General features: G+C 34.7%; 1 protein-coding gene across 1 annotated transcript in view; it reads right to left on the bottom strand.

The window, feature by feature from the left end:
- LOC131034553 (uncharacterized) overlaps window positions 1-15,511 on the bottom strand; it is a 400,008-nt gene that overhangs the window by 122,107 nt on the left and 262,390 nt on the right. The window contains exon 23 of the mRNA XM_057966103.2: window positions 2,989-3,042. Within this exon, the coding sequence (XP_057822086.2) occupies window positions 2,989-3,042 (54 nt within the window). The remainder of the gene's footprint in view (window positions 1-2,988; window positions 3,043-15,511) is intronic.

The following is a 15,511-nucleotide window of genomic DNA, read 5'->3' as shown; positions in this document are numbered from 1 at the left end:
ATCGAAAAAGCAGATTTCCGTCCAAAAATGGCAGAAAAAAAATTTGCAAGCAGGAAAAGAAAAATTGCATGCAGAGGTTAATGACATCGCGTCGGGATGAGCAGAAACCCTTGAGCCAGAAAAAAAATCTGCCATGGGTGCAGAGGTTGGGCGCAAACAATCGCGCAGAGAGCAGAAAAACGGGCACGAAAAATAAAATCGTGCAGCTCTTATACAGGTTCGAAAACCTCAGACAGAAGGCATGGATGTGGGTGGAAAAAACAAAAATTCCAAAACAGACCCACGAAAACCCCTAGGTTGATCGAAAAAAAAAATCTGAAAAAATTCCACTAAAAAAAATTTCGAATTTTTTTTTTCTATGGCTCTTTTACCATATTACGCAAGTAATTGGTAAAAAATTGGATGATGTTAACAATGAGAAAATGCTCAATAAATAGGATTACAAAGAATTACAAGAGGGCAAGTTTGTAAAAAGAAACTGCCAATAAGATCGAGCAAGACCTTATTAAGATATTTACACTAAGTTTACAATATTGAGCATTAATAATAAAATAATAAAGTATTATTCTAATAGCACAAGCCAAGTTTACCTTGAACTCACTATCTACTTGGTGGCTACTCACATAAAACTCAAATCAAACTTGCAGAAAACTTGGCACAACAAAGTTACAAGTGAAAATAGGGAAAACTCAACAATAAAAAATCCCACAAGTACTTGGCAACTCATCAAGTGCTCTGTGAGTAGTCCAACAATGACTATAATATTGTTGTCCTTAAATTCAAGGTCACCAAAATGGCACTTTCACAACATAGTGCCCCCTACTGAAGGCTTTGCATGTAGTTTGGTTTCAACCTATCTTAAATGGGGACTTTAAATATAAAGGACCCTTTGCTAATTTTTCCAATGATGACAAAGGGCAATTAGAGTTTACACATCCAATAGAACTAGTAGCTTCAACTATCCCTTCAAATCTATGCTCAAAGCCCTAATTTCAACTTCAAACCCCTAAGGCTAACCCTTTTCCTCACAAATGTTTGAGAACTCATAGTGACACTACAAAAGATGAAATTTATGGTTTGAATTTTAAACCAAACATAATGCAAGGGTTCAGGATGCAAGCATTTTCTCTTTGGTATTTTTACTTTAGGTCACATGAAGCACAAATGTAGATGTAATATCCCCTTCCACAAAGTAGTTGGAAGTGTCCAATTTAGCCTATTTAGTACCCATAGGCTAATTTTAAGCTCTATCAAAGAATAAATTTAATTAATTAAATAAGTTACCCAATAAAGGAAAAATTACAGATGACTTAAATTTATTTTATAAAGTGACTTAAGTGAATTAAAGGGGAATTCTGAATTATTAAACATCACTTTATAAAAATGCTTAAGAAATAATTTAAATGGGAAATTAAAAGGTCACTTTGGGAATGTTCTATGGAAAGATATAAAAAGAGGATTTACGAGCATATTTGGACATACCAGTTTATTTTCTCTATTGTGGAGTTTGAGCTTCTTGTTGGAGCAAACCCTAGGACAAAAACCGTAAGGGAATCAGTTATGGTAGTGAGATATCTACCCTAGCTGATTGTAGGTGGAATTACACAAGTTTCACGCAAGAATTTAATGATTGAAAATTCAATAATTTCTAAAGTCTCACAGACAACAAATATTAGAATATTTACAAGAGTTTTACGAGAAAATTTTTGGGCCCCAATGTTAATAGGGAAGCCATTGCTAGTGGGTGATACCTAAAACTCAGCGAGTTGAGAAAATTGTATTGCTTTCTCTGGCCGCCATACATCTCGTCAGCTAGCAGTGAGGTTAGTCTCCATTCCTGGGTGCCAACCTTGATCACTGTTGGGCATTCCAATGCATGATGATAGGCGTCACATTTGGGGTCAGATTTGGATGACGTCAGTGAGGTATCTTGGTCACTAGGTGTGAGGAACAATCGCAAGGGTTGAAAGAGGGCCAAGGAGAGGTCTAGGTTGGGATGTGAGGTATTTTCAAGTTTAGGTCATTGAAAGTAATTTTCAGATATCTTCTGTTCTATACAGTAGTTTATATTGCAAGTTTAAATATAATTATTCATAGTACATTGGTGTAAACTTTTGTTATATTGTTCATCAATTATATGAATGTCTAAGGTGTAGGCAAGATCTATTACTTTTGGGGTTAATGTCAGTGGTCCACATTTCCAAAAAATGGATGTTTCTAAAACAACACTTTTTGACATTTTTAGACATGGGAGGTGGTTGGGAGTCTTGGGGATGACTGAGAGACTTTTGGAAGTCTCCACACTATCCTAGGGACCACCCAATGTCCCCTCAACATCCCCACCAGGGAAGAAAGACTTAGAGACATCCCCGCTTGAGGGAAATATCCTAGGGACATCTCCATACTAATGGTGGGGGAAACATCTTCTTGGCATCCCATCATCCTAGGGATGTCCCATACTGGAAATGGTCTGTTTCTAATGGGGGATGTGTCCTTATCGAACACTAATTTGATTCTTGAATCTCACCAACTAAAAATGAGTTTATGGAGACATGCTTTTATTTATGATTAAAACATGCGGATACACATGACAAAACTCACTAAAGACTCTCACCTACAGTCAAATGATTTTGAATTCTGAACTGATTCTAGTAGTTTCATACAATTTAAATCCAATCACACAAAAAATACATAACTTTATTACACTGAATAAAATAATTATTTTTAATGAATTCAAATACGGACCTGCAAAGAAATAGAAAATACAAAAATTTATTACAGTGGATAAACTAATGATTTTTAATATCTGCAAAGAAATAGGTGAGCTCTTGTTGATAGTTTTTAGAGTTCTTGCTTTCCAATGAATCTTTCAATAATACAATTTTAAATTTTTACATGTGGTAAAAATAACGACTGCTAGATTGTGCTTCAAAACAAACTGTGCTATGCAAAAAGTAACACATTTGATCAAGATATTGTGTGTCGAACCTCAATTGTTGGATCATTACTGTCTCGCATGCAATTAATGGAATCTGCAAGCGCCTGAAAATCATGCCATTTAGAAAGTTAATTAGTATGCTAAAACTCTGATGTTAAAAATAATGAATTCTCATACATCCAAACCTTTGGAAATGCTGAACATGAATTTCAATACAAAATCCAAGCCTTTGGAAATGCTAACATGAATTTCAATATAAAATAAAACTAAAAGTATCTCAGTGAATGTGAATCCTCTATCAATTTTACCATACAGATTACACGGACGCAACATTCACACAGAAAGTCATTGTTTTTCCAAAGTCCTTGAGGAATTCACATTAATACCAAGAAAGTCAGAACAGTAAGTTAATATTCTCAACTGTGCATTGCATTCAATGAATAGTGATGTCGTACTCTGTAACTCCATAGTAGCAAAAGAAGCTAAAATAAAAAACTAAACAGTTTACAAATAACACAGAGTGAAAAACTGAAAAAGGCATAAATGCAAAGTAAGCAAGTGAAAACACAAGAAAATACAACTACAACCAACCAAGACATCAAAGAATACAAACAGTGATTTCACAGCTATATGCATTTTACCAAGAAAATCTTAAAACAGTCGATAAACATGCTAAGACAAAAAAAGAGAAAAAAAATTTATATTGATGTCTTCAATTGACCTAATATAGGTTGATGGAATCACGCAAGTATATACAGTTATAATAATGAAATACTAGGCTAAACGAGAAGAACCTGAGTTAGAACAATAATAACATAGAAGGATAAACCAGATGAACCTGGATTTAAAAAAATAAGTTCACTAAACACTTAATAAATGTATATAATAGAAGAAGTGCATTGGTAAAGAAGTCAAACCTTGAACCTACATTACAAAATACTGCAACAGAAACCTCCGTAAAATTTCTGGCATGATTCTGGGAAAAATACTGCCCCAGGGAGCTAGCTGGTGTCCTAGATTTTTCTAGTGTCTCGGGTATGTCCCACATTCAGCACGTATCTAGGCAAAACATGGGGTAATACCCAACCGTCTACAAGGGACTGTTGAGCCAATAAATACCCAGGCAAGATGTGGGTACAAAAATGGAGCACTTAGGATACCCATGATTGTCAACCAAAAAAAGAGATTTAAAAGAAACCTAACTAAGCATGACTCAACCACAAACTGACCAACACTGTCTGTCCCTAGTGCAACAAAAGCACTAAAAACCATGAAAAACACTAAACAAAAGCAAAAATTGCAAACTGAACTCTTACTTCACTCTCTTCCTAAGGTGCTTGGGGCTGAAACTACTATGCATTTGAAAATGATTTTTTTTCTGCCAAAGGAACTGAATAGTTTGCAGCAAGGAGATTCCTTTCTTGGTAGATAAGTTTTGTCTTATTTTATTTTCATAATGGTTTTGTTGTTAATGTTCTATAATTTTCTATCATTTTATTTTATCATGAAATGGCAATCTTCTAAGTTTTCAATATGGAGCTGAACTCAGATCATAAACTATTATTTGTAAAGCTTGTCATTCTCACAAACAGACAACAAAGAGAACGTGCTCAGTACAAAGAAATAATGTTTACCTTCAGGGTAAAATCCACATGAATCAATAAAATCATGAACTCTTAACAATAGCCCTTGAACAACACCTCCAGGAAGCAAAGATTAATCTACAGAATTATAAGGTGAGTGAGACAAGTGAACATGTAAGCAGCAATATGTTAATGCCATTAATTCACAAAGCTTTAAGTGCTTGCAAAAGATCTAGACCTGAGAAAGGATCTACAAGTACTTTTCCAGAAAACCCATGGTATGACAAAGAATACAAGGGTGTAAAAAGATCATTGAAAGAGATTGGGATGAGCAAAGAAAATAAGAACACTTATAAGAAAATGATACTATCCAAAAAAAGAAAGATATGTGGACACAAGAAGCAAAGATTAACTTCTCTTGGAAAACATAACCCAAGGCTTTTGAAGGAAATTACAACAGAAAAGGAAAAAAATAGAAATCAATATCACAGATTCCTGATGGTTAGAATATCCAAAGTTTCTCTGTGAGAGGGTTCAAGATAATGATACTCCCATAATTAACAAACCAACCAAGCTCTTTTCTATGGAAGATATCAAGTAGGGATAGAGGGTCTAGCAGGAGGTAAAGTACAAGATATAGATGGGCTACAAATTGGATTTTGAAAACAGGCAGTAAAGATCATCGCACCATACACCAAAAGAAGTTTCAACAATATCACCCAAAGCTAGCTTCCCCAAAGAGTGGACAACTAGTGTCATTATTCATCTCTATAAAAGCAACGATAGTAATAATTCCTCTAATTATCGCACTATTAAAGTCAACCCTCTTCCAAAAACTTTTTGAGAGCATGATAGAACACAAAATAAGCAGTTGTGTACAAAAAAAAGGAACAAGGGAATAAGGACAGGTTAGCTTTTAGCCAAGACACTCAACTATTGATCACTGCATATGATTAAAAACTAAAGGATATTCAAGGAGAAGAAGCTTCTATTGCTTTGTTGAACTTGAAAAAGCTTTTGACATGGTACGCAAGGACAAACTTTGGAACAAGCTGGGGGAACTTGGAATTCCACTGAATATGGAGTGGCAATTCATAGGCTTTATGAGTAGGTCAAGGCAAAAATAAAACAAGAGATGGAATGTCAAAATGTTTTGGAAGCAACATCAGCATCAACAAGGGCAGCACTATATCCCCCACTTTCTTTGGTTTATACATTCATAAACTTGGAGACTGGTTAAACAAAATAGTTTGTAAGGGGGAGAGTGTGTAACTTGTTGGATACATGGTGAACTTACTCTTATATATTTATTATTGATGGCCTTATTCCAGTTCCAATAACAACTTACGGTTTTAGAGAGCATCCGAGGGCTTTAGAACTGGTCTACCAAAATGTAGGAATGTGAGTGAACATTGGCAAAACCAAAGTCATGATAGTTTTACTAAGAAGAAAAAGGAAACAAATTTTCTTTTTCTTCAAAGGAAGTCCACTGGAAATAGTGGAAGAATACAAGTATCTTGGGATTGATTCCCACATGAAGCTCAATTGGAAGATTTGCAAGGAAAAATGTATTTGACGAGGTGGAAAGCTTTATTCTTACTACAAAATAGATGCAAGAATGCTGAATAATGGCAAAAATCATTTTTGGCTTTCTTGTCACACCAATAGTCCTATATGGGTGTGAACTATGGGGGACTAGTATGTCGAATTGAATTCAAAAGCATTTAGTCATAAACAGCATCAAAATCAAAACTTTTGTCTCATGTGCAATTGTTTTAACTGAAGCAAGTACTTTCCCACTACAGATATTAACAAAAACTCAAATATTAAGTTATCTAAAAAAGGTTCAAAATATGGATAATCAATGCTGACCTAGAATGGTATGGAGAAGGAACTAAGTCAAAGGAAGAAGATGTGTACAATACAAAAACACAAATGGATGAGTAAATAGAACATTAAAATACATGAGTGCCCAAACACCAATGATGAAAGAAAGAATGTGAGAAAATTCTAGACTACCATGTGGACAAAGCAAGGCATACATGAGAGCTACAATTAAGAGGAAAGTGAAGTCATTACTTGCTCAGTTATGGACTAGATAGCATCACCTTGGGTATCAGGCCTATCAATGGACTATACCTAAAGAAATATGGGAAATGAGGACATGCCTATGCTACAACTATGGGATAATGGAGATAGAATGGTACTTCATCATGGAGTGTGTAGCCTACAACGATACCGGTATCAAATATGAAAGCAACCGGAAGGTCCAACATTAATAAGAGATTGAAAATTCCTTAGAGCTAAGGCTCTTCGTCTCTGGGAGGTCATTAAAATCTTCCATTCTTACTTCTGTATTTTCTTTTCAATTTGCAAACATAGATATTTTCCTACAATGGCAGCAAGCTCCAACTATATAGGGCAAGGGGTAAGAACTGCTTCTAAAATTGACTAGGTTTTGTCCCTTGGCAATGTTGAAGTAGCTAATGGGTGGAGATTATATATTTGGAGATACTCCAGTCCAACATCAAATCCAATATAGGTCATGCAATGACATTAAACCCAATTCTTGTGAGAATAATAGGCATTGGAACTAAAGATTGTATTTGGAACAATGGCAATGGGATTCCTAAAGATTAATTTCTACAATATATAAAATTGAAAGAGGGAATAAAGATAACAATTGCAATATTTTAATCCTAGTCTCATCTTTTGTTAAGGAGATTGTGATGTCCCCATCCAGCCTTAACAAACATTCTAAGATTAAGTCCTTATGAGCATAGTTCACTAAGGTTGTTCAAATTTGAGAAGTCTCCTATGGAGATGAATCTGGAAGTAAGACTCAAATTTGTAATGGCAATGTGAAATCAAAAAGAGGATGTAAGAAAGGTCAGCAAATGTGTTAAAGAAGACATTAACATCATGGAGATTTTGCCACATATACAGACATATGCTTGCTGAAAATAATCCAAAGAGAGTACGAAGATGTCTATCTGCCGTCAATATCTTCAGCACCAAACGTTGTTAACTACAACAATTATATATAATATATTTTATTGTGCCAAGCAAAGGAGTGCGGAGCAATGGATATGGGAAGTAGTTATATGGGCTATCTGACGGGTCAAATGAGGAAAGAATATAGGAAAATGGGAAATAAAGCGGGGACACTACCTTGAGACATTAATATATAAAATAGACATGATATCGACAACAATGATATTGAAGAGGTGTATAAAAGGAGCAATAAAAGTTTATGTCGTTCATAATCATTTAAGTATGATGTAAGCAATTACGATGAATTATCAGTAGCATGGGTCTCCTACCACCATCACGACACTCAAGTGTTTCTAGATGAAGCGATTAAGAAAGAATCGAAATTATCTTTGCTAAGGATGAGATAAGAAGTAAAGATCGATAAAGACAGTTGAACTAATGACCGTTAAGTATGGTGTGATAAGATACAACTCTGTAACTGCAAACAACGACCAGAGCAACAGCGATTAAGGGATATCCATCAAAGCAATATCGATTAAGGCATAAGGAGGATCAATTAGAATAAAGAAATTAATTAACAAATATTAGTCTATAATATAAAAATTTGTAACTACGAATCATTATTAATAGCGGCAGTAACAACTAATGTTAACAGCAATAAAGAAATTAATGACTTGACAAATACAAGAGTCACCAACCTTAGGGAATTTTAATTATCAGTTAAAGTTGCCGGTGATCACTAATTAAAGGAAGAGTGCGATTGAATTAGAGAATCGGTTTAGCCGTTTCAAGAAGATACAACCATTTGCTCCAATAAATATAAAAGAGTATCAACCCGCAAATCAGAGGATAATTGAATTTGTCTTTGTTTATTCTTGTATCTTATTTGGATCTGCTCATTAGAGCGTTTTGCCTTCGGCATAATCAGGTTGCATAATTCAAAAGTGATATTCAGAAACAACACAAAATGCCATTGCATATTCTCAAAGACTATTCAGCAAGTCGGAAGGAGATTCAATGCATAACTTCATAAAATCTGCAGATTGGAATATCTTAACTTTGCATAATCCCTAAAGTCATATTAAATATAGCAGAGATCAATATCCAATCTATATATTGTCATTTGCAGATTATACATATTATCAAGATAATCTTGGTATTCTCTATATATATAGACTTAATCACCTTGCATATATCCAATTGTCATATAAGTGATAGCAGTGATATTGTCATCAAATATATAATATTAACATTCATAAGTGGTATCATAGATCGTCATTCTTAGTATTAAGTAAGACTTTAAGGAAAGAAGTCTCTTGCAATTGATTTTGCAAGTTAATTGTCCCTATTTCCTAAGTGTTAACTTAAGGGGACATTACAAGTGGTATCACAGCTAATGAACCTGCCAGCTTGTGGAGGTTAGGTGTAAATAAATAGTGTTATTAAGCAAAAGATACAGAAAGGTCCTCAAAGAGATAGTATTAAAGGTAATTCTTCCAAATTCAAATTTGGTGAAAGAGTAGAGATAAGGTGACAGCGGAAGCTTCATCCAAGAATTTGTGGAACAGAAGAATATTTAAGAGAGACTCTCTCAATTGTTGAGCATGCTAACCAAGATAAACAATGGAGGCAATAACCATCAAACTCTCAATGAGCATAAACCTATAATGAGTTTGAAATCAGTCACAACGACATTCCCATCTAGAGTCAAACATCAAAGCAATGACCAAATGTTGGTAGATCTACATGAGCAATTTCGACAAGATTGGATAAAAGGAGGATTGCATCATGATATGTCTCTAGAAGACTACATTGATCTACGAATGAAGTATTTACCTAAAGAACATTGAGGTCATCACCTTGACCTAAGGAGAAGAATTGAAAAGCATGAACAGTTGGATGAACAAGAGAAGATTAATTGCAATATTGGATCAAGAGTTTCACATGCACACTCATCTAAATGAGAATCACAACAAATGACATTGAAGACTTTGGAGGATGAGGAACCAAAGATAGTAAGCGAGGATAGATCAGCAGCAAGGTGTCATTAGCAAGGAAAAGATAAATCAATAGATGTTCATGAAACCTTACAAACAGAAAATCAAGATGAAATAACTAGACACTTCAGAGGTCACAAAGACAAGGGAAGAAATGATAGCATGGACGAGACCTATAATTCGAAACATAGGCCAGAGAAATCAGATGAGGAAAGTTCGGAAGAAGATAAGTTTGATTTTGGAAACAAGGATAACTTTCAGCTATAGTAACTAAACCCTTGTTTGAGGTTGAAGCCAATAAGACCTATGATAAGCCTCTTTTAAAACTGAATAGCGAAGTTACTCCGGAATCATGTGATGAGGACAAAGTCAATCACAAAACCTGGGATCTAGGCGCACTTCCCACCAATGAAGAGTTAAGACATGATCAATGCAGCAAGATAAGTCCTCGTGGTGTTACCACTAGAACCCTCTCCAAACAATCTACAAGAGATTGGCATTCACAACCATACATTTCGTTCTTTGGATCAACAAACAGATGTTGGGTACTTCAATTTGGTTAAAAGAAGAATATCCATACCTCCTAAACAAAGTAATTATTGTTTTCCCCTAGTAATAACAAGAAGTAATGAACAAGTGTGTATTGAACCATTAAAAGAATTAAGAAGAACCCTATCAGCACCAAATTGAATTTCTTCATCTCCATGAACCATGATTTTTACCCACATTCAAGTTGGAGGAATTGTAATTTTTTCCTTGACACTTTGAAGGAATATGTCAAGACATTATGGTCAAGCAAAATTTCTCCTTCTACATTAATCAAGGATGATATCTATTACAGTTGGAAGTTAGACAACAGGTACTTCTTAAGATTTGAGAACAGGAGGCAGTTTGGATATGAAGAACTGATATTTGTAATCAGAGTAGCACATAATCAACATAATACGAGTCTCCTAAGGATCATCTGGGATCCAGGAATCAGTGATTTTAAAATGCTTGTGGGCAAGCACCTCCAAGAAGGGGAGATTGTGATGTCCCCATCCAACCTTAAAAAACATTCTAAGATTAAGTCCTTATGAGCATAGTTCACTGAGGTTGTTCAAATTGAGAAGTCTCCTATGGAGACGACTTTGGAAGTAAGACTCGAATTTATAACGATGATGCTAAATCAAAAAGAGAATATAAGAAAGGTCAGCGAATGAGTTAAAGAAGATATTAATATCATGGAGATTTTCCCACATATACAAACATATGCTTGCTGATAATAATCCAAAGAGAGTAGGAAGACATCTCTCTGCTGTCAATATTTTCAGCACCAAACCTTGATAACTGCAACAATTATATCTGATATATTTTATTGTGCCAAGCAAAGGAGGAGTGTGGAGTGATGGATATGGGAAGTACTCATCTGGGCTCTTTGAGGGGTCAAATGAGGAAAGAATACAGGAAAATGGGAGATAAAGTGGGGACGCTACCTTGACACATTAATATATAAAATAGAAATGATATCAACGGCAATGATATTGAAGAGGTGTACGGGGATGGCAGGGGACCGGGGTACGCATTTCCGGGATGGTGATTTTTTGCCAATTTTGGGGACGGCTAGGGGACGGCTAGGGGACGGCTATATAAAAATAGGGAAAATTAAAATATATAGGGAAATTTAAAATATTCATATGAAAACATGGATAAAACATGCACATATAAATTATAGAACCTTAACATATCAGAACTAGCAGAGTTCGTATGCCAAATTTGTGTTAAATTGAGAGTCAAAGTCAAATTGCTTAAAGAATTCATTGTCAAAATTCACTGTCAATATGCAGAATTTATGGGGACATCCCCTAGGAGTCCCCTATCCCCGGGACGTGGATGCCTAAAAACAATACTGGGGACGCCTCCCCAGGTAACATAGAATTTAAGTATTTTTAGTTTGTTGACTTCTGCCAAGTTTTTGTTGAGTCACCAAATCCAAGTCAAAATTGGGCTTGGTGAGTCACAAGATTTTGAACTACGGTTGAGGAGTCCTTCATTTACAACTCCCCACATGCCCTTTTGCAATCAATGACATATTTAGTTGAAGATAATCCACATTCACATAAAAGAAGAAAATATGTGGAATTCTTGGAAAAGCTTTCAATATCCAATTGAGGACCTTGCTGCCAAACTTACTAGGTGATGTATTTATGAAAATGGGCTCTTGATTTAATCTCTAGAGGTCACCATACTAGGTTGAAATAGTGAGAGGCGTCAAATGAACTGCAAATAGATAAACAAGCAATAGTTATGATAAGGTACATACCACATTGTTCATTCAGGAAAAAGAAAATATGGAGAATGAATTGAATCTCATTATGGATTCTTGGCAGAAAAAGTGTGTGTCTGTGTCAAATGGACGGAAAGATTGCAAAAATTAAGCCCTTAATAAATACAATTGTTGATATACCCTAAAGGAATCATCTTTGCAAACCTGATTGATTGTGAGGGTCAAATGAAGGATACACAATTGTTTTTATAATCTCTTATAGGTGCCAGAAAGTCAATAGGACTTAAGAAAGTTGTCCAAGTAACAAATGCAAATATTATAGAGCTGCAGGATTGTTAATGGAAGCAAGATACAAACACATCTTTTGGACACCAAGTTCCATTCATTTGATCAACGTGATGATACAAAAGTTGTGCAAAATCTTGTCAATTCAGAAGATTTATGCAGATGCCATTGAAATTGAAATGTGTGTGACTAATCATTACATATGTACACCATTTTAGATTTATTCTCAAAGTCAAAGCTATTGAAGATATAAATAATATCATACTGATTTCTACTTTCTAAAATTTATTTTTACTCATTTTAATTTACATTATCTACTTTTATTTTAAAATATAAGTCTTCAAAAGTAAAGAAGATAATGTTGTAAATTTTGGCAGTTTTTAAATTTTAAATTACTTTTAAATTTTTAACTATACTGATTATTAGTTTTATTTAGATTGTTAAAACTTAAGACTAGATTAACTTGCATATGATAATAAAGACACAAATTGTGAAGCTGAAAGAAGTGTTCAGCAGCAGGTTAATCAACAAATTTTAAATGTATGAAGGTATTCAGAATTTTAAACATGGAGAAAACACAAAAAACAGAAGGGCTGATCCTAAATTGTTATAGGTGGCTTGACGAGCATTACATGTTTAGTTTTATTGAGTCCATCATAAGTATGATCTGATTAACTGACATAGACAAGACAACCTTACGTGAAATTTATGAGCATCAGCTCCATTTTTTTAAAATGGCCATTATAGTCATGAAAGAACAAGATTAGAATTGACTCAATGAACAAAAAACATACTTGTCATTCAATAAGTAAGGATTTAATTAGGAATTCCAAAATATAAATCCATAAAAATAAAGGGTAAAATATATTTTTTACATTCCATCCCAAATAAATTGTGTACTCCAGACCAGATTCAGATTAAGTAGGTTCTGGATTGGACTCAAGACCCCCCTAGATATTGGCAAACATTAACCCAACCCCCCCAATCCATTGGGCGACTATAGCTAATGGTTTGTCTTTAAGTTTGATGTTTGAACCTAGAAATCAATTACAACTTTGAACATAGGAACTTACAAATAATAATATAACATTACAAAAACATAAAGTAATAAAATAAAGCAGCAGACTATGAATCTATGATCCACTACAAGGCTATACAACATGATGTTGAAGCTCTAGGATCATAGATCACAAACACTTGAATCCTTAAAAACTTGTGAAATAAAATGTTCATGCCGTAGACCTCGCCCATCACAAAAACCTCTTACACAACAAATCAAACATCTTGAAGTGGCTTGAATGGTGCGAAGAAAATAGTAAAGTTCATGACAACTATTGTAGGCGCTAGAAGGATGATAACAAGTGTCGATCCTTAGATAACTACAACGATGAAGAATTTATTGCTAACAATCAACAAGATAGTAGGAAACTTGCTTCGATGGCATCCTTTTGTGTTTTCAAACTGAAACTTCAACTTTTCCATGTAAAGGGTGTGTTTTCGACTTCTTGCACCTTTAGTTATGATTTGACATTCAATTTCTTATTGAAGTGACTTCCTCTCTCCAAGCCTTCTTTTGAGCCTCTTGGTGCAACTTTCTTGTGTTTTTCTTTTCACTTTTGTCATCCAACACCCCTAGAAAGCACTTGAGTTACTTTTGGCACTTTTTCCTTCTATTTTATCGGTCATACTTAGCATTCAAATTCCTTGGCATGTCCTTTCTTCACTTAAGACCATTTTAACATGTTTCTCATTGACCTTCTATCATTTAAGTCACTAGCTGGGAACTTTGGAATTTGCATGAAAAATTTTATTAGGTTTTCACTTTGAGTTTTTGTCACTTAAGTCATTATGAGCACTCAAAGGTGTGTAGCACTTCTTTTATATTTCTAAGTTCACTCGAGTGATTTTCACACAAGTAGAACACCTAGTCTATTTTGATGTTGAGTTTATCTTTTACAAAGAAAAGTCACATTTTAATGATTTTATGTCCTAATTTATTGCACAAATTGGAAATTTCATACACGTTTTCCACTTAGGTATCTTTTTCACTAAAAATTCACCATAAATGACCTCCAGAAAAAAAGGACATGCCTAGGTAACTTTTGCACCACTTTTTGGCATTGGAACTTCTTGTTGTCTCTCCCATGTAGGATTTGCATCACTTATTTACCTTTCTCTAACTTGAAATCATCAAAAATAAATTTTCCTTGTTAATATGCACTCTAGGAACCCCAGTAACCATTCCCTACATTAGCACACCATCATCTTTCCTTTATGTCATAGTCCTCATCTTCACCTTGGTTGATACGTTGAAAATTGCTCATTGGACCTACAAAGGGGTTGACACAAAAGCAAAATGACAACATTAACAACCATTGGGCAAGATGACTCAAGTATGGCTTACAAATGAAAAACAACAATGTTTTTGTTTGAATGATGACTTACTACAATAGTATCGTATGGGTACTGTTGATGTGTTTTTTAGACACAATCTAACACAAAATCAAATACCCAAAAGTATGTTATCCTCTCTCGAACAAAGTTACTCAAATGCTGAAGATTAGCTTAAGGATCACTAGAGACAACTCCAAGGTTCATAAATGTCGGGTCACGACGTGTGGATAAGCTCAATGGTTTGATGTGATGTGATTTCCCCATCCTAGTCAGCACTTTAGAGTTGATGAGTTAGCATATTTCTTGGACCCTCGTAGGCTAATAGGGTATGGATAGAGGGTCATGGAGACAGTGGTTGGAGGATGATGTTCTTCAAATCAGTGTTGAGTTCAATTCAAGTTCCGTTTGAGCAGTTTCTGACTCCGATTGAGAGATTTTCTAATTATAGCATTTTGGCTATTTTTAGACAGGCCCCTGGTCACATGGGTTTTCTGAGCTTTATCTCCAGCTTCTGACGGTTCATCTTTTGGAGTCATATTGAGAGAGATTAATTTTTAAGTGGATTACAAGTTATATTTAATTAATGATGTTCATTATAAAGTCACATTGACTTTTTAATAAAATATTTCACTTAAATTTATTTAAGTGACTTTTTAATTTTCTCTATAGTTGGGCGCCCATATTGAAAAGTGTTTTAACACTTACTAATTTTTTACAACCCTAAAAGCAACACTAAATGGCAAATTGTGGGTTATGCATAAAGTCACCCCTTTTGAGAAATCAAATTCATTAATTGTTGAATACTTGATATCTCATTCCTCTCTAGGTTTTGGAGCTTGAGGGTTTCAGACTTGATTCTTCATTGGAGAACGTCCAATCTTCAGTGCATGGTAATGGTGAGACTGTAAAAGATCAGTTGAATTATTGCACCTATGGTTGGCTTCATTCAGAAGTCAAATTGGTGATTATTGCAAGCAAATCTGACCTTTTCAGGCAGATCGGTGATAGGATTTAATTCTTTGTTGTTGATGTTTCTTTGTGAGTTGGGCGTCTC

This window comes from Cryptomeria japonica, chromosome 11, assembly GCF_030272615.1.
Source record: "Cryptomeria japonica chromosome 11, Sugi_1.0, whole genome shotgun sequence".
Lineage (NCBI taxonomy): Eukaryota > Viridiplantae > Streptophyta > Pinopsida > Cupressales > Cupressaceae > Cryptomeria > Cryptomeria japonica.
The sequence above is the reverse complement of the archived record's forward strand: the minus strand, read 5'-3'. Positions and strand labels throughout refer to the sequence as shown.